General features: G+C 39.3%; 1 protein-coding gene across 1 annotated transcript in view; it reads left to right on the top strand.

Annotated features, from left to right (window-relative positions):
- Positions 1–20,364, top strand: part of ice1 (KIAA0947-like (H. sapiens)) — a 48,318-nt gene that overhangs the window by 18,855 nt on the left and 9,099 nt on the right. The window contains exons 13-18 of the mRNA XM_059945815.1: positions 1,617–6,602; positions 12,681–12,849; positions 13,772–13,932; positions 15,434–15,624; positions 16,365–16,471; positions 19,123–19,221. Coding sequence (XP_059801798.1) covers positions 1,617–6,602; positions 12,681–12,849; positions 13,772–13,932; positions 15,434–15,624; positions 16,365–16,471; positions 19,123–19,221 — 5,713 coding nt within the window. The remainder of the gene's footprint in view (positions 1–1,616; positions 6,603–12,680; positions 12,850–13,771; positions 13,933–15,433; positions 15,625–16,364; positions 16,472–19,122; positions 19,222–20,364) is intronic.

Raw genomic sequence — 20,364 nt, 5'->3', positions numbered from 1 at the left:
TTGAACTTTCCACAGTAGAATCTCTATGTCCAAAATAAGATGGACTGACGTTGGCGAGAGAAAGAGTAAGGAAAATGTAATATCTTGTTCAAGTGTAAATATTGTGGAAAAAGAATAAATGCTGTCAGTGGATAATCTACCATTTAAAATGCCTAAGTAACAGTTACAGCAATTTATAATTGATGTGCAGAGATACATTTACAAAATTGTTACATGGAGTACTTAAGGGGTGGAAGATCCATCATTGGGGGAAACTTGATATACCTGTCCATTTTCCCCACTGCCTACCATGATTTGAAACTTGCTAATGTCGTAGTTTCTTGAAATAGACGCAGACGATTCTTCGAGAAATTTAAGCCTTTATTTGTAAACAGAAGCTGAGACAATTAATGAACGTGTCACTAATTGCCTGCTGAGCCTAGTTCACAGTATTCTTTATAGTAATTTCTTATCTTAGTTTTATTAGCATATACTTGCTTTAGTGCCTTGACTGGTTCTCACACCATCGCACAATCCTGTCTAGTCTACTCCTTGGAACACGTGTCCCCCTTCCTGGCTTTGACTGGTTTTCATACCATCACACCACTCCATAGCCCATACTTGCTCTAGTCTACTCCCTGGAACACGTGTCCCCCTTCCCAGCCTTGACTGGTCCCCATACCATCACACCACTCCACGATCCCGTCTACCACCGTTATCTCTACATGCTTGCCTTCACTGTTAGCTACATTCTCAAGGCACTGATGCGTTCAATAGTACAGAGGCAATACAGAGATTACATTCTGGCCAATAAATTGGATACATAGCAAATAGCAAACACAAGGCTGAGCACATAGTTCTGGCCACACATCAAACGTTGCAACTTTATTTTCCAATACTAACCCTCTACTGAGATAGTGAGCAACTCCAAACTGCTGGCTCCAATAATTAACATTTTTGTGTCAATGTTCACTGGCTATTTAGTTGCAAAATTATCAGGCACAAATATTACTCCTTTTTCACTAAATGCATATTTCCACATTCACAGCAGTCTGAATTCTTGGAATTTCTTTCTGCTAGTTGCAGCCCTGAGACAAGATACAAATTGTTGTGTCCCCACTTTGCTTGTTAGAATTCAGCATAGCCCTGAACATTGACACTTACCTTTGAGTCTCAGCTGCTGGAATATCCAGTGAGCCAAGTCACTGATGATGCAAAATTGAATATCATAAAAACTGGAGATGCAGGAAATCTAAAATTAAAAAATGCTGAAGACAAGCATGTGGGCAGAACAGCAAAGGTAATATTCTGTATCAAATGACCTCAGGATTCTGGTTCACGTTCTGCCTGATTCTCTGAGTACTCCCAGCATTTTCTGTTTTTCATCCTACAGTTGTAACATCTAGGTAATTGTGGAGAGGATAATGTGATATGTGCACAAGTCCTGATGAAGGGTGTTGGCCTGAAACGTCAACTCTTTATTCCCTTTTATAGAAACTGCCTAACTTAACAGAGTTCCTCCCGTGTGTTGCTGTCGATTTCCAGCATCTTCATCTGCATTTCTTGTGCTTGGGATAATGTGATGCTGTTATTAAAACAATTTAAATGCCAAATAAATGTTTTTCATTCTTTTACAGCAAAGCATGTTCGGAGATCTGACGGATTCAAGTGATGCTGAAGGTGGTGATCTCCCTGGACGAAGCTGCAGTGGAAGTTTTCCTGAGACTGATCAGCCTGATAGCTCTACGCGCACCGAGATCATGGTAACAGATCAGTCATCTACCACAGAAGCTGGCTTCTCTGAAAGTACAACTGAAACTGAGAAAAACGATTGTACTCAGACAAGAACTGTTAACATGAATGTGCAAAGTGTGGCTGAAACTGAAACCGGGGGTGAGGTATCGTATCCTGCTTTGATTGCCGGGGGTGTTCATTGTAAAAATGAGGACAACACTGAAGCACAACCACGACTAGAGGAAACAAGAGTGGACTCTGAAATGACCAAAACCCCAGAAATACAGATTGCTGATGTTCTTCCTATACCCAGCTGTTTCTTTGAAGAAGATTTCTTATCTTCCGAGCACAGTTATCTTAAGGGGTGTGATGTCTCCAAATACACTGCAGTTTCTGCTCTACTTAGCCTTAAAATAGTGGAACCCAGACGTGAAAGGTCAAAGGTAAACAGCAATACTGAAAATAGAATAAAAACAGGTATTAACCAAGGGGACACGAAGAATCTTTTACCAGAAACCAGTTCTTGTGGACAGCTAGGTCTGACTTCGAAAGAAATGGAAGTGGAAGAAATTCATTATAAGCATTCTACTTGTGACAGTCGAAATGAACGTACTGTAGCTTCTGTGCTGGTCTCTAATGGGCAGGACCCAAAATCAGTTGATGTGGCAAAGGGACATACAAGCAATAGCACAGGAGAAGAGGTAATTTTGCTTTCAGATCTTAATAACACTGTGGTAAATAATGCTACTGAGGACCAATGCATACCTAAGGAGGATATGGAGTTAGAAGAAGTTAACAGCAAAGACAAACAGTGTGCTGAAAGTACACAGATTTCACTGGGAACAACTGACCTGGAGCTTTCTCAAGCAGAGTCAGCAGTAAGGGAGCAAAATCTGAAGATAACGGATATGCCACCGCATGCTGACAGTCACTGTTCCATGAAGACTGGCATTTCTCAAGGCAGTTTCAAAACGTTCACCTCTGCAGGGTCAATGATGGAGAAAACTAATTCTGCTGGTTCGGTATCCCATCAAGAGAAACATGAATTTCCTCTGAATTCAGTGCCAACTGCAGATGTTGACTGGACTTGTCGTAAATTTGGAATGAAAGAGCAAGGCAGGCTTGAGAAAATGGAGGAGGCAGCACCACCAGGAGATTTGGAGTGTCCTGTAGAAACTGGATCATCTCAGGATGAGTCAAAGAAATGTGTTTCTGTGGAGAATAAGGGAATAAAGAAGGTTAATTCTAGTAGCTTAATATCTGGTAATGAAAAAAATAAATCATCGGTGGCTTCTGTCCTGCTTAATGGAACTGAGGACTCTGTGGTAAAGAAACAACATGGGCTTCATAGAGCGCAAGGAAATACTGTACTTGATGCTACTGAGAGTTCTGTCGTTGCTGATGTTGCCGAGGGTGGATCCAAAGACTCTGTTTGTGCTGGAGGTGTATTGGGTTCTACCTCTCGTAATGGACTTGCAGTATCCTCAGAACAAGAATTGATTCAACAGAGTCGATCAAGTGGAGCAATAAAGGAAAAAGATAGACTCAACGGATCGGTGGAGGTGACCTCTTTCGAGTCTGATAGTCCTCTTGTAGCTGATGTCACCCAAAGCAGTTCGAAGCATGATGTTCATATTGGGAATGTGGGAATGGGCTCAAGTGCTGAGAGGCCAAAAGATGAAGACATGTCTGAATTAGTGTCATTCACTTCTCAGCAAGACAGAGCAGCATCTGCAATAATGAGTCAAGATTTTCCTAGCAAGGCAGAGGAGGCTCCTCCATTTGTTGAGGCTAGTAGTTCAGTGTCACAAGTGGATGTTTTAGGCAAGAAAAAGGACTGCAGTTCCACTGAGGAGATAGAGGAAGTCACATCTCACAGATCTGCCCCTTCTCAACACACGGTGAATTCAATTCTGTCTTGTGCTGGAGAATCGCAAACGAACTCCATAGTCAAAGGGGATGCTATAATTACCAAAGCAAAAGTAACATCTTTGCTTCTTGCGACTGACTCTTCTGTTGTAACTGATCTTGCTCAGGACAATTCCACAGAATGCTCTTCCACTGAAGTGCCTGACAAATACGGAAATAAGGACAACCATTCCACATGGTCCAAATCTGTTGATGTTGCCAAATGTGCAAGGCGGCTTGATAAATGGAAAAGTAGGTTAATGGAAAATAAGGAAATGGAGAGAAGTGAAATGGAGGAGATAAACAATCAAACTGTAAAGTCATTAGGGGATTATTTATCTTCTGGTCAGACTTCCCCAAGTTTTCAACCCATCTCAGATGAATCCTCAGGACCAAATGTGTCACAGAATATTACAAGGCAGCATTTGGGGCAGAGCAGCGCTGAATCTGAGGAACATTTAAACACTGGAAAAAAACAGGATGAACCTTTTGAAAAACCGCTGCTGGAGGATGGGCATCAGCCAATTCAGAAAGCTTGTTCTCCTTCAACCCCCGTTGGTCAGGTGAACAAAGACCTTCAGGACCGTGAAGCAGGAGTCTCAACACCGATTCAGAAAATCAAGAACAGTAGGCAAAGGAACAGGAAGACTTCAAGACCCACTAAAAGAACACAGAAAGCTGTTCATTGTAATTTGGATGGTATGGGCACGACAGCTGAAATTACCAAGCCAGAAAGTCAAAAGGTGGAGCCTGAAGTTCAGACTGAGAATCGCAAAATGGAATTTGGGCAACAGTCCTTCTCTGTCAATAACCATGCTGCTGTTCCTTATTCAAACTTGCCTTTTGATTCTGAAAGCATTCCAGCAGCTAACAAAACAGTTTGCGATAATGAAAGCGTTACAAACGTCCGAGAGTCGACAGCTATCCATCCTGACTTCGATGAACATAAGACTGAACGGCTCACTTTGGATAAGTCACTTAAACAAGGCTCCTGTCAAACTCCAGTGCTTCGGAAACACAGTAGTACAAATGTAAATTATGAAGCTGCAGGAAATTCTGGCAATGTAATATCAGTAGAATGTGAAACATCAGATTTAGATAACCCTGCAAAAGAAGTTTGTGACAATGAGACTTGTTCTGAATCGAGCCGTAACAATAACTCGTTAGGCTGTACACAAATAGAAAATAAACATTTTACAGGAGACAATTGTAATCATAATGACCCAGCAGATACGGAAAAATCAGAAAGTTCCTCTGAAGTCTGTTCCTATCGGGATGCTAACGTTTGTACGAAAGAGCACTTGGGCATCCAAGTGAACAGTATTGGAATTGCAGAGCAAATACCCAATTGCAAAGCAAGTATGAAAGCAGTTAGTAGTTCTACAAACACGACCTTAAAAGAACCCTCTGTTTTCTTGCCTGCGATACAAAAAGTAGATAATTCAACGCAAACGGAGTTGATATGTAATGGTTCACATGTTGTGCTCTTTGCTAGGAATAATTGGCCAGCTGCTTCAAAAACACTTTCTCGGGTGGGCTCTAATGGAGAAGATAAAGGTAAAATCCCAAAGTCAAAGAGTGTTTCTTCCCTTCTTGATGCAGCTTCAGGTGATCAGATGCCTATTGGATCATTGTTGATGCATGGGAAAGAAGTATTACTTGAAAGTACAAGTGAAAGCTCAGTGAATTCAAAGTCGCTTGGAACTTCAGTAAGTGATCAAACCTGCATGTCTTCAAGTAACAGGAAAATACAAAGTGTTTTGGTAGATGGAGACACACAACAAGATGGCAATGTACAAAAGTCAAAAGTACAATCCACCTACAAAAGGCGTGCAACTTTAAGAAGGAAGAGCAAAGGTTCGAATCCCAGCAATCTGTCTATGACTGTGAGTACTGATGCATCCGCTGCAGGGTTGTGCATGCAAGAAATCCATGAAGTGATGTTAGAAATGGGGCAACCTCTGCCACCTTTGCTGCCACCACTAGTCGCCACGCCTCCGCGAACCATCAGATTTACAAGAGCTCAATCCTCTCCTGCTGCAACATCCTGTGTGGCTTCTGTCTGTTCCCCTGTGGATGACTTGGTTTCTTCAAAAGAGACCTCAAAGGTAGCTTTGGATTCACCTCCATCGGATCATTTGCAGCGGAAGTCTCCTCCGGTGCATTCCCCATCCCCTTTAGAACTTGCAAGAAATGAAAGAATCCAGTCTTCTCCATTACAGTTTTGCACTACGACCCCCAAGCATGCTGTTCCTGTGCCTGGAAGACTACCTCCATCTACGTCAGCATCGGCAAATGCAACTTTACCTCAGGAGAATTCCGTAAAGATTCTGGATGCCATGTATCCCAATCTTTCTGCACGAGCGCGGACTTTAAATATTCTCCGTGGTAATGTTCAGCTCAGCATGCGTGGCAGCCCTGCGGAAGGTGAGAGCCAGGCCGGGCTGGTGAATCAAATCATGGGGTTCAAAGCCATCAACTCGTCTCCAACTGCATTTGTAAAAGCAGGAAGCAATTCCAGATCAGAAGGGCCAGCAAAAGATTTAGAGCAGGAGAAGCCAGTTGATGCCACTTTGGACGCCACAGATAGATCCACACAAGACCAAAAGGTTGCCAAAAGATGTGCAGAAGATGATGTAGCAAACAGAGCTAAAAAACTGAAAACTGAAAACAGTAGTCAACACGAGGATAATGCTGGTCTGATCGCCCCAGATGCAGTAGATGTTGTTGCCCAAACGGAGAAAGTTTGTGACAGTGTTGTAGAGACAAAATCAGCAGATAAAACTGAACCTCTCTCCCAGCCTCGTGAACCTGTAAAAGCGAGTGAAGAGGCTGTCGCCAGTGCCTTAATTAAAATTACTAAATCCTGCTTTGACTTGCTCCCTGTTGTTCGCAGCCATGTGTTTGTTGGGAATATTCCTCAGATCCCAGTACTTCGTGATGAAGAGAAAGAAATGATTAGTGAATTAAATGGCAACAAGGTAAGCATGTGGGCAGTTCCATCTATAGTGCCGCTGTACAGGATCCTCCCCACATTCAAGCATTGGCTTGTTTTTTGTCAAATTAGTTTTATTGCAGTAACTTATGTGTAATAAATGTAGAATGGTTCTTGAAGAAATAATTCCATAACAGGAATAGTCTCCCTGCAATCGTAAAATATAATAACATAAGAAATGGAAGCAGGAATAGCCCATTATGACTAATTACTTTTAAATCTCAGCATCACTTTCCTGTACAAATATTCCCTTAATATCCAAAAAGATGTGAATATAATCAGCAATTGAGGCTCTGCAGCTCTTTTAAGAGAGAATTCTGAAAATTCACCGTCCTATGAAGAAATTTCTTTTTATCTGTCCTGAATGAACAACCCTTTATTGTGAAGCAGTGGCCTCTGTCTAGCCTTCTAAGAATCTTGTATGTTCTTTTCTCATTGTTCTAAACCGGAGTGTACTGTAGACCTAATTAATTTAATTTCTCCTCGTTGTACAATCCTCCCATATCCAGGACTCATCCTCGTGAACCTTTGAACTCTTTATCACATGTATATCCTTATTTAGCTAGGGAGATTAATCTTGTACACAGAATAGCAGATGATGTTTTACCAGGGCCTAGTTTATTTGCAATAAGATGTTTTTACTCAAATCTTCTTATAATACACTTTCCATTTGCTGCCTTAATTGCTTGTCGATTCACTGTAGGTAATTTTTGTGGGCATCCAAGTTCCACCGAACACTAATAACTACCATTGCCAATTTTTTTAAAAAAGTACTCCCTTCTTTGTTTTACAGTAAAGTGACTAGCCTTTCATTCTTCCCATGTTATATTCCATATGCCATATTCTTGCTCATTCATTTAGCCCATCTATCTCATCCTGAATCCTCTGCATTGTCAGTGCCCTCCAGCTCTGTATCAGCATGAGAAAGCGATTCATTTGGGATTAAGCGAAAAGCACCATTTAATATCCCTGCAAAAGCAATAGACTGGAAATCCATTTGTTGTGGTTTAAAGGATGGTGCTGTTTGCAAAAACTCTTCTGCTCAATGCAAATGGCACCTACATTTCAAAATAAATTAGCTTTGCATAAGTGTGAAGTTATTAGTCAAATGCAAGTATTATTTGTTTTGATTTGCATTCCTTCTATTTTCTAAAGTTATGCTTTCCAATGAAAACTTACCCAAAAATAGGCAATATATGCAGAAGAAAATATCTAATTGTTATGTATTGTACTTCATTAAATGGAGCAAGAACATTATCCATTCTTTATTATAATTTTATGTCTTAATTCATTTTTTCAGTTTGTTGTATTCCCATGAATTTTTCCCTTCTCAAACTGTACCAAATAACATGGAATTAAATTTTCAACAGTTTCCAGAAGTTAAAAAGCAAATAATGCTACAGGTGTGAAGAAAATACCTTGTAGTGACTATTTTCTATCAGGAAATCAAAAAGTACAAGCATTATTGTAAGTTCAACCAAGCAACCTGCTGATTATTGACTTACAAAAGATCCTTTGATTGAATAGAAGATAAAGGCAGGTGGGTATAAAACTGTTAAAATCCAACCAAAGGATGTGGCCTAGTCCTCTCAACTTTTCTATGGTTTTGTGGGCATGGCTGCACGGGTTATGGGGAATGCAGTCGGCTTGCTGCTACAAAGAACAAACTTATAAGATTCCAGTTCGCCAGTGGTTAGGCTTGTGTGAATTACAACCATTTGGTAAGATACCTAGAAGAAATTAGTTACAATCCTTCCAAAAGGAGCTCCTTTAATAAAGATGAAAAGAATGTCAAAGAAAGTTATTTTTTATTTGAAGTAATGTATCTGCATAAAATTTGCTTATGGTGAAGCTGCATTTAGCAACCTCAGTTCCTAGTTCAGAATTGCTCCAGCAGATGGCAGTTATGGCCATTGTTTGTGTTTTTCTGATGTTAATTAACTCTTACTAGTAGTTTCCCTTTGCTTTATTCTCATCTTTTTATATTACTCTTGTTTGTTCCCCGTCTATTTATATTTTTGCTTAATCTGTTCCAAGAGTATTCTCCTTTCTTGTTATGTTTACATTCAATATTGTTTTATTTCTTGCAAAGATTTCTCAGCTACATCTCCCCTCAAGTACAGTGAGAGCCCATTACATTGGCAGTTCTTGCTGCTCCTCAAGAGCATGTCTCATGAGAAAGGAACTCCTCAGTATTACATCACTCCTTTAGTCACAACATGCAAACGGTCCACCAAATCTGGGCTATGCAGGAGGGAAGGGTTACAGTAAGTTACGAGGTTGATACAGCATCCTGAGCCAAACGACATGTCCTATACTGTAATGTTCAATGTCTTACATTTTCTCCCCATCTCTTCCTCCCTGCCCCACCTCATGCAAACAGATTCCACCACTTACCGACCCTAGAGACTATTAAAGTAGCCAGTTAACCAACCAAACTAGGTTTCAAGGGCGAGCACGCAAATTCTACACAGGCACCACCAGAGGTCAGGATCGAGCCCAGGTCACTGGACTTATGAGGTGACATCTCTATTAGCTCTGCCACTGTGATTGCTCCTTGTTAATCATGTCATATGTAAATTCATCTGATCTGCTTGCCTACATGACAGTTTGCACACGGTTTAATGATAATACAGAGATTAGAGCTCCTGTTCATATTGGTTATTAGCATAACCACAGCCAAAAATCTTACACGATATCGAAAATGAGCTGAAATTTAGTAGGTATCAAATAGTGCATTTAGCTGTATGTTTTGATGTACATATGACAAATAAAGCTAGTCTTACAGGATTTAATAAAACTGAGATGGGAGATTATTAATAGGTTTTATGGAGAAGTTGGATTGAGGGGAATCAAAAATTGGGAAAGAATGGGAGTGATAGGCATTTAAATGAACAAAGAAGTTGAAGCCCATTCTCATCTATTGAACTGTGCAGGTTGGTTGATTTTAGCATTACATCCATTTCATATTTTATGGATTTGTACTATTTAGCTGGCATTTAGTCTTACAGGATAGTGAAAATATACATTTAAATTGAAATAATTAGTCATTTCAATTACTTTGGATTGCTTGATGAGTAGTTTCCCATTTCCATTTTATTCAATCCTAGAGGATTAGTTTTATTTTTCATATACAGCGAACTGCACCATTCGTGTCAATGACCAACACAGTCCTAGATGGTGCTGTGGGCAGCCTGCAAGTGCAAGTATGCTTTCGAGCCAACATATGTCCACAACTTACTAACTCTATGGATGTTTTAGTAAAAGGATTATTGTGAATTTTGAATATGAAGCCTTTAAGAATTTGTTGATGGTAGACACATTAAGAACAGCAGGGAGTGTGGTATTACTGATGGTTTCTCTGTTAATATCTAAAATGAGTAAGTATTCCATCATGGATAAACCTGGACGTATTTATAAAATATTCCTAGGTTAGGGAGCCAGGGAAATAAGTATCAATTAATATAACAGTTGTCATTTGCTAATTACTGGAGCCTGTGAGTATGGGCAGTGCCTGAACACTTTGAATATTTTTAGATGGTGGAGCATGGTTTCCTGAAGCATAGATTATGTTGACAATCTTGATTGTATTATTTGACATGATTATATGAGTAAATGGGGAAATGTCAATGGATATTATAGACTTCCAGAAGGCATTTTACTATGTCCCTCTCAATGGCCTGCTCACTGAAATTCAAGCTCATGAGATTGAAGACAATTTTTAGATTTAGTTTCGGAACTGGCTGGAGACTGATGAAGGGTAATAGGCAGAAATTACCATCACTAAGATATGGCTAGAGGGGCCCACAAGACTCTCTATTGGAGCCTCAACTGTTCATCGTGTTTATTAATCATAATAATGTGAATATATTGATTTCTATCGTAGCATCATCTAAGTTTGCCAGACACAAAGATGAGTGGCTTTTTAAGCATTATGAATAACAACACTAGAATAGAGGGGGAGACTAATAGGTAGATAGGTACTTTATTAATCCCAAAGGAAATTACATTGTCACAGTAGCATTACAAGAGCACAGATATAAATATTAGAAGAGAAGTAAAAAGAATAAAAAAGATACCTCAAACAGTCAACAACAGGAGGGGTTGGTTCATCACTTCCCCAGCTATAGGTTGACTCATTATAGAGCCCAGTTGCTGAGGGTAAGAATGACCTTGTATAGTGTCATTTGAGTGCAGTTGTCCTAGTCTATTACTAAAAATGCTCCTCTGTTCAGCCAAGGTGGCATGCAGAGGGTGAGAAATATTGTCCAGAATTGCTGGGATTTTCCATAGGGTCCTTTGTTCTACCACAGCCTCCAATGTGTCCAGTTTGACTCCTACAACAGAACCAGCCTTTCTGATTAGTTGATTGAACCAGCTGGTATCACGTGTGTTGATTCCTTTGTCCCAGCACAACACCACATAGAAGATCGTACTGGTGACAACAGACTGGTAGAACATGTGAAGGAGAGGCCTGCATACTCCAAAGGACCTCATTTTCCTCAGGAAGTAGAGGTGACTCTGGCCCTTTTTGTACACAGCCTCTGTGTTGGTGCTCCTCTCAAGTCTGTCATCCAGGTGCACCCCCAGGTACTTGTTGGCCCTCACCATCGATAGTAACCCGGAGCAGTGCAAGTTTAGTCTTCCTTAAGTCTATCACCATCTCCTTGTTTACTAATGTTGAGCTACAGGTGATGCAGCATGCACCTTTTGACAAAATCCTGCACTTGTATTCATCCTCCCTTTATACACCCAGCTGTTGCTGAGTCATCAGAGAATTTCTGCAGATGACATAACTCAGTGTTGTATCTGAAGTCGGAGGTATACAGGGCAAACAGGAAGGGAGCCAGTACAGTCTCCTGTGGACCCCCATTGCTGCTTATAGCCGTGTCTGACACACAGCTCTGAAGCTGCACAAACTGCGGTCTGCCAGTCAGATAGTCCATTATCCAGGATACAATGGAAGTGCCAACCTGCATTGACTGCAGCCTTTTCCCCAGCAATGAGAAATCAAAAAGCATGATCCTCTCCGTGCTGCCCTGCTTATCCAAATGAGAATAGGCTCTGTTCAGCAAGTAGATGACAGCATTGCGACTCCAATGTGCTCCTGGCAGACAAACTGCAGGGGATTGAAGGCTGGTCTGACCAGGAGTTGGAGATGAGCCGGCTCCAGCTTTTCTAGGGTCTTCATGATCCATGAGGTCATATGAGGGGAAATCTCATTGCTCAAGGGGTCATGAGGATGTGGAATGAGCTGCCAGTGCAGGTGGTGCGTGCGAGCTCATTTTCAATATGCAGTGAGGTCTGGATAGGTACGTGGATGGTGGGGTAAGGAGGGCTGTGGTCAGGGTGCAGGTCAGTGGGAGTAGGCAGTTTAAATGGTTGGGTGCTGTCTAACTGGCCGAAGGGCCTGTTTCTGTGCTATATTTTCTTTAACTCTATGACTATAATGGTTTAAAGCCAGATGTTGCAGATTTTTAAAGTTTTTGAAGATCTTGAAGCTCGGATAATTATTGTGAACCCTTAGAGAGAGAGAGGGAGGGTACTGTGCTGGATTTTCACAACGTAGATAAGATATACAGATTTTTCTGAAGCAGTGGATTTTACCAGAAATTTTAAATTAAAATTGATAGGAGTAGGAATTAAATTATTAATGCCTCACATTTTAACATGCCCTTCCTTACATTTTGTGCTGTCTGAGATTCCATTAGTTACAGCAATTCAACCAGTTTAGTTCTGTTGTGTGGATTTTTCCACAAATTGGGAAGAGGCAGTAGAGAGCAATTGCTTGCAACATTCAGACTTTCTATTTTCAAGTGAGTCAGGGCTTTCGTTTTCACTGAATTTGGGGGTGGATGTTGTGATTTCAAGAAATTGCTCATTTTCCTGTGCTGGACTAGATTGTATTTGATTCTGAACAAGAACTTATTGGAATGAGGCTCAAGTAAAATGTAAATAGTGACACGAATCAGTTGGGCTGAGTGGCCTACACCTGCACCATGGGTCCTGTGTGAAATACCAAGATGCTTTAACTGAAAAGTTATTTAATCTTTTTTAATGGCAGGATTTAACAGAAGCTGTATTATCGGCGATCGTTAAGAAGCTGAAGGCTGAGAAAAGTACTCTCGATGGTAACTGTCTTCAAGCACTTTGTCGAGTTTATGTTGCAATCTGCCGACAGCAGGGAGACCTTGAACGAGCTCGGCTTCTTTCCTATAGTGTCCTAAAGGAAGGTAAGAAAAAGTGTTAGAATTATGCAACCTTAAGCTATTTAATGTTATTTAAATTAATCTGTTACTTTGGATGATTTTGTGGACATTAATCAGATGCTCCACAATAAGTAAAATGTAACTTTTTTTGTTTAATCCATTAATCCTGTTTCTCAGGCTGTCTGAAAAGAGTAATACATATTGGGTTTTATATATTCCTCTAGGTAGATATTCCCACATAGGGGGGAAAAAAGAGATTCAATGATTTCTTTATAACTCATCATTATTATCATATGTGCCATGCCATATGATGTATACGATCATGGTCTTTCCGTGACCTTGATTGTTCTTGACAAATTGTTCTATAGTTGTAGTTTACCATTGCATTTCTTCTGGGCAGTGTCTTTACAAGCTGGGTGACTGTGGCCATTATCAACACTGTTCAGAAATTATCTGCCTGGCGTCAGTGGTCGCATAACCAGGCTTTGTGATATGCACCAGCTGCTCATAAGACCAATCCATCACCTGCACCCATGTCTTCACATGACTCTGATTGGGGGTGCTGAGCAGGTGCTACACCTTGTCCAAGTGTGACCTGCAGGCGAGCGGAGGGAAGGAGCACCTTACACCTCCTTTGGTAGAGACATATCTCCACAATGCTATGCACCAGATAAATGCAGATTTGTTTCAATAATCAGCAAGCACACTGAATTCATCATCTGGCCCTTCTTCTCTAAGTTGTGAAATCAGTGCCTAAAATTCTGCTTTCGGGTGTCTCATAGTATTGAATTTTGGTGGTTTGTGGTTTCTTTCTATTGTGTTCTATCTATAAAATGTTTTTTTTATATACTGGCTTTTTGTGTGAACCTGAAGTGTACTGTTGATTGATGTGTACTGTCTTACTTCTTTCACCATACTTCCAATTTGGTAAATCCTTGTTTTTCAGACTTTCCAGACTCAAGCAAACTGTTGTTGCTTATCCTGAGTGTCTGGCAAAACATGATTTCTATGCAAGGACCTGTTAATAAAGCTATGCAAGCTGTTGCCAAGCACCGTGCCAAAGGAGACATTCTGAATTGTTTGAGCGTATACCTTAACTGGGAGAAGGTAATACCTCTTCATTACATTTATAATCACAATTCCCTCCACCATTGCAATGTTAAAAAAATTGTCATTTAATTTAGCTCTTAAATTAGTAAGTGTATAACTTTTATGGTTTTTAAATAAGGAACTTATATGTAGTCACTTTATTACTGACTATTAGTAAGTCACAGGAGTTTACTTCAGCATTTAATACAATTCAACCATATTTATAGAAGTTTTTTTTTGCTATGATTTCGAAAGTAAAATTAAAAATATAGATGTTCCAGGTTGATTGCAAGTATGGTCTTAAAAGATGCAAAAAAAAAGGTCAGACTTCCTTCCTCATTTTTAATTTTTTTTTAACTTGAGAGAAATGAGAGGTCTCTACCGGTGGGTGAATTTCTATCTCAGTAGGGATGAAGGATTGGCATAATGGAGGTTAAGCATAATAAATCTAGACAAAGAAACAACGTTAGAGACGTATTTATTGCAGGACATGATGGGAAAAGGGCACCATCCATGACTACATTTGGCAAGGTTGAGAATGTGGTCGGTGCTGTATGTTTAGAGAGGCTATAAGATTGAGGAGCAGAATTAGGCTGTATGGTCCAACAAGTCTTCCACCAATCCATCATGGCTGATTTATTATCCCTCTAAGCCCCATTCTCTTGCCTTCTTTCCGTAACCTTTGATGCCTGACTAAGGATATAAAGGAATAGATTATTGGTTGAATACCTGCAATGTTTCTGGACTGAGGTAGCAGGGTTGCAGTGAAAAAGCAATTACTGTTTATTTTATGGAGTGGTTTTGTTTAATCCTTGCAAAGAATTCATAACTTTCAATTCATCTATTGATTCTTCTTAACTCCAAGGTGAACAAATCTAGCTTCTTCCAGCTCTCTCCTAGTGTAAGAAATCATTTGAAGTTCTTCCCTCCCAAAAACCCTTTAATTATCTAATATTGTGATTAGTGTCTTTTCCCATGAAGACTAATGGAAAATAATTACTTGGAATTGCTACCATTTTTCAGTTGGCCTAGTCTCATCCTTCATGATATCAATACGTACTTCAGCTTGCCTTTCTTTTTACGTACGTTGTTCCTCTTCACGCCCTGTGGCGCATCGGGCAGCAACCTTTGCCGTTTCCATACCATTAGTCTGCTCTTCTTTACGAGGCCACGTTGCTAGCTCAACATTCAACCCAGCATGGATGGAAAGCATGCACAGAGCCAGCCAGATTCCAACCCAGGACCACTCACCTTGAAATCCAGTGCAGATGCCACTATACTCCCGGCTGGCTTTTTTTTTTAAACATGGTTTTTACTATTTCTACGAGATTTTCCAGTTACTTTCATACTTTTTTCTCACTCTTAATAGTTTGTTATTTCCGGGTCTTCATTACTCTGTTGCAACAATGAAAGAATGTTGATCTGGTCTTGGCAACTATCCCATCAATACCATTAATGAAGATGTATTATTTTCTTTCATGAAAAAGCTTTATTTACTGCTTTCATGTTTCATTTCTAGAATCTGCCTCTGGATATAAGTAGTTTGATTTCAAGTTTCCTTGTCGCAATGCAGCAGAGTCCTAAAGTGAGATTCCAACCAAGTAGTGAATATGGAATAGATTTCAATGGCAATATGTGGGAGCTCATATATGCCATTGATCTACTATGCTCCCAACAACATTGGGCATGGACACATGATTGCTTCATAAGGTACTATTAGATATACTAAGTTGCATGGAAAGTTAAAAAAATGTCATTTTTTAAATTATAGTAGGACTGCTTCAATAAATCTAACATTTATACTCAGCTTCTATACACTAATGAAAAAGTCATGGCTAAGTGGAACATTGCGTTCTATGGTTTAATTTCTCGTAACCACATGAACCTCTGTTAAGGAGCTGCTGTTTAAACCCCAGGCTTGAACAGGGTGATTGCTCACTTATTACTTCTCAAAGACTAATATTGTGTATGCATTTGAGTGAATAGCAGGACCCTGAAGGGCTGTTGTGGTACACTCAGTGTGGACTGGTTTTAATAAGGATTTTGGTATTTTAGCATCCTTTTCAAGTTTGTAATTACAACTTGAGAGCCATACACTTGACGAGTGCCTTGCTGTAAAATTCATTATTCTTGGGTCTGCCTTAGTAGAATTTAATAATTGTTGATGCTTATCATTGAAATAACTTTTCAGTACAGCTAGCATTGAGGCTTTAGAACAGTCTCGAGGAAATTAACAGCAGATGATGGACAGAGAGCTGTAAGATTTTCCTTTGCAGAATACAAATTCTTCCTGTCCTTTGAAGCAAAATGTCAAACATGCAAAAAGTAATGTGCTTTATTTTGATATTATTTTCCTGCAAAGTTGGTCATCTTTTGGCTCGAAGTTTATAGCATGTGTTTCACATTTTCAGTGGTGGGTGACTTCTCTACTTTGGTGTTTTGCTCCTTAGGAAGGAAGCGTGGCCAGTGTTGGATAAATGGATGAAACGCAGAAAAGGATATCGAAATGTTCTGCTCGTTCAAGATGTCACTGTTGCTGGTGTCATGAGACTCATTGGTAATTAATTTGATGCTGGTAGCTATTGGCCTGGTTTTAGACAGTAGGTGCAGAAGTAGACCCTTCGGCCCTTCGAGCCTGCACTGCCATTTTGAGATCATGGCTGATCATCTACTGTCAATACCCGGTTCCTGCCTTGTTTTGGGGGTTCCTAGCCTTATTCCAATGAAATATTTCAATGCAGACAATCGTAAATTTTCACATGTGGCTTTGCTTTTCCATGTGTTCATGTTCAAAGTGATAATGTATTTAAATGAAGGCAAGCCTTCAGACAAGAGATCTTTGAATGACATCAACTATGAGAGAATGTCACCTGCAACAAGTATTGAGATTCTAGTCTTTTCCATGGGCCACTTTGCAGAAGAATGCAAATCAAATTAAGTTAAGCATCTTTTCACAAGTGGTGTAACTGGACTTTGCAGAAGATAGAGGCATTAATGTCAAGTCAAACATTCCTGCTGTTAGATGTAGGGGAAATTTATTTGAAGTGATGGAGGAAACTAGTGATTGACAGTACATTGGGACCCACATCTACTATTTTTAAGCTAGTTAATGGATTTATGTTAAATTGTTGTAAATTTGACAATTAGAACTTGTATGTCTAAAATGAAAATTGAGAAATCAACTGAGTTATTATTTGACCTGCTCCATTATATCAACTGTAACTCATTTGGTTAGTGAGAAGGCCCATTGGCATAAAAAAGCTTGGGACTCCTCTAACCTTATCGTAGAGTTATAACATCCAGATCATAACCACTGCTCCCAGTTTCTCAGACAACAGCTGTTATTTGTAGTCCTGAGTTGACAGTTGCACCCCCTGTGCACCTGGTGTTAATGTCTTTATTAGAACAAAGAACAGTACAGGCCCTTCATCCCACAATGTTGTGCCAACCAATATAAACCCTACTCCACAATCAATCTAACCTTTCCCTACTACACAACCCATAAACCTCCATTTTTCTTACATTCATGTGCCTGGCTAAGATGTTTCTTAAATGTCTCTAATGCATCAGCCTCTATCGCCATCCCTGGCAGTATGTCCCAGACACCCATAATTCTCCATTTAAAAAAAAACTCCTACCTCTAACATCTCCCCTAAACTTTCCTCTACTCACCTCAAAACAAATGTCCTCTGGTATTGGCTGTTCCCAAGGTGCTGGATGACCACTCCTGTAATCAAAGTCAAAGTAAATTTATTATCAAAGTACATACATGTCATCATATGCAACCCTGAGATTCATTTTCTTTCAGGAATTTACAGGAAAATAAAGAAATACAATAGAATTTATGAAAAATCTGTACATAAGAACAAACAACCAATGTGCAAAAGGTGACAAATAGCCAATAAAAAAAAGATAAACAATACTGAGGACATGAGTTGTAGAGTCCTTGGAAGTAATCTGTAGGTTGTGGGATCAGTTCAGTGTTGAGGTGATTGAAGTTATCCATGCTGGTTCAGGAGCCTGATGGTGAGGTGTAATAACTATTCCTGAACCTGGCGGTTTCAGAGTAAGTCTCCTTTACCTCTTTCCCAATGGCTGTAGCAAGAAGAGAGCGTGGCCTAGAAGATGGGCATCCTTGTTGGTTGAATCTTAAATACTTCTGTAAAGTCCCCCTCATCTCTCTTGCTCCAAAGAAAAAGCCTTTCTTCAGTCTTTCTTCCCTAGTATCAGTTGTCTCAGCCCTAGGTCATTGCCTATTTTTAAATTTAATCACCCTGACCTCCACCCCACTGCAGACCTTCTCTTTAAGTCTCACCCTTCTTCCTTTTCCATTTTTGTATTTGCTCATAAACTTCTTGTACCTTCCATTACTGACGAAAATACTGACCTTGAAATGTTTCTCTCATTACCAGACCTTTCCATTTTAAAGATTCAGTATCATTCCACGCTATTTAGCTTTTGCCTTGAGATCAAACTTAATTCCAAATAGTTACTTGAACAAGAGTTAGTGCATGTGAATTATCTTCTACATTATCAACAGTTACACTAAGGGGAAAAAAATTAATTTCCATCTGTATGGTGGAGAACAATTATTTTTATTGCAATTATTTGTGATTGTATTTTTGTGTATTACAGGGTGGCACTGAAAACATTAGGCTGTAAAGTAGTTGCTGTATATTTAGAGCTAACTTGAGGATGACTCTGACAGTGAGTGATGATTCCATGTTGGAATTTGGCTGTGTTTTGTTTGCCTTCATCACTATAAATGTGGATTAGTCACCAGTTTGCTTTGGATAGATTGCCACATATTCCCTTTGAGTTGAAATGTTAGTTGTAGATGCACATCTGATTTTGTCAGATGAGAACTGGGAACCATTTTCAGTGGTGGAGAGAGTGATAATTTGAAATGGAAATCCTTATTTCTACTTTAAAATAGTACAAAAACAGTAAATGGTGGAAGTGGTCAGCAAGTCGACCAACTTTTGTGGAAATTAAAACAATATTCATGTTTCAGGGCGGGCCTTTGTTGGTTCTGAGATATTAACTCCACCTGTCTTCCTGCAGATGCTGCCTAACGTGCTGAGGGTTTCCAGTAATTTTTGATTTTGCTTTTTTTCAGCCAAATGTTATGTGTCTTTTGCAAAATATAATGCTAGCCAGAATTGTTTGTTGAAATATTTGTTTAATTCATCTTCATTTAATTGCCAGGTTACTTGGGTCAGCAAGGACTGAAGAAAGATTTTCTGGTGGCGGTACAAAACATTTCAGCAATAATCAACAGTTTCCTCCAACACGCTTTTCAAGAAGGTATGCTGTCCTGACTGTATCACTCTGGCTTCTAAAATAAATGCTGCTTAAATGTTCAAGTTTTTTAAATGCCAGTTTAGGTAACTAAAAGATTCCTTGTATTTTACCCTCAAACTATAATTATCAACAAAAGAAACTGGAAACCACTTCACTGTTTAAAAACAAAGTTTTATTCAAAAAGTTAGCTTAACTGCATCTTCTTATTTTGTTCTGTTGTCCAAATGGTTCCACATGTTACTTGGTGATAGTATTTGCAATATTGTTAACAGATATCATTTCACATTTTACTCAACAAAAAGAACCTTGTCATTTTTTTAGCTGTTGATTCAAAGTAAAAGTAATCATCCAATCGGCTATGATGTAAGATTCCAACTGTATGTGCTCAAATCAACAAGTTACTTTGTAATGGAAGATTCCTCAAAATGTAACTCTTATGGAGTAATTAGCCGAGGCCTGTCTGAAGTAGCTTGGGCAACATAACTGCTTAAATTAAAATTAACTTTGGAAGTCATTCAATTCATTGCTTATAACAATTTTCAGAGAACGAGTGTGTAATACGTAGCTCAAACTGGAAATTGTTCCATTCTTTACGAAAAGCAATCCCAGTCTGAGGAAAAGTATAAAATAAAAAAGGAAATAGTGGGATACACTGTAGCTCTGTCAGTATCAGGGATAAAGAAAAAAGACAAGTTAATATCTAGTGGGGCCTTTATTTAAAAATTGTATAATAAGCTAGGCTTGTCTTCTCAAGTCAATGAAAGGAATGTTGTGAACAAAGGAATTGAATATTGGATTGAATAGGTTCCATATATATGGGATAACTGTGGAGGAACTGAGGCAGAGAAAACCTGGTTATGTCTTAATAGAACACAAGACTAGCTCATGGGGAAAAATTACAAATGTTAGAAATCAGGAGGTAATATTGGACAATGCTTTATAAAAGGGAAACAAAAATATTTACCTTCGGTGAAGGGGAGATCAAAAGATGTGGTTACACATTAGAGCAGATATATTGAAAAGAGAGAAATTATGGAAATAAAATTCAGTCTTTGTGAAGTTTAGGCAGGGGAAATAAATCAAAATTTGATTCCCCAATGATTTGATAAGGTTATCTTCCATGTCTCTTCACAGAAATGTAAAGAG

The sequence above is a fragment of the Hypanus sabinus genome, chromosome 20 (genome assembly GCF_030144855.1).
Source record: "Hypanus sabinus isolate sHypSab1 chromosome 20, sHypSab1.hap1, whole genome shotgun sequence".
NCBI classification, from domain to species: Eukaryota; Metazoa; Chordata; class Chondrichthyes; order Myliobatiformes; family Dasyatidae; genus Hypanus; species Hypanus sabinus.
The sequence above is the reverse complement of the archived record's forward strand: the minus strand, read 5'-3'. Positions and strand labels throughout refer to the sequence as shown.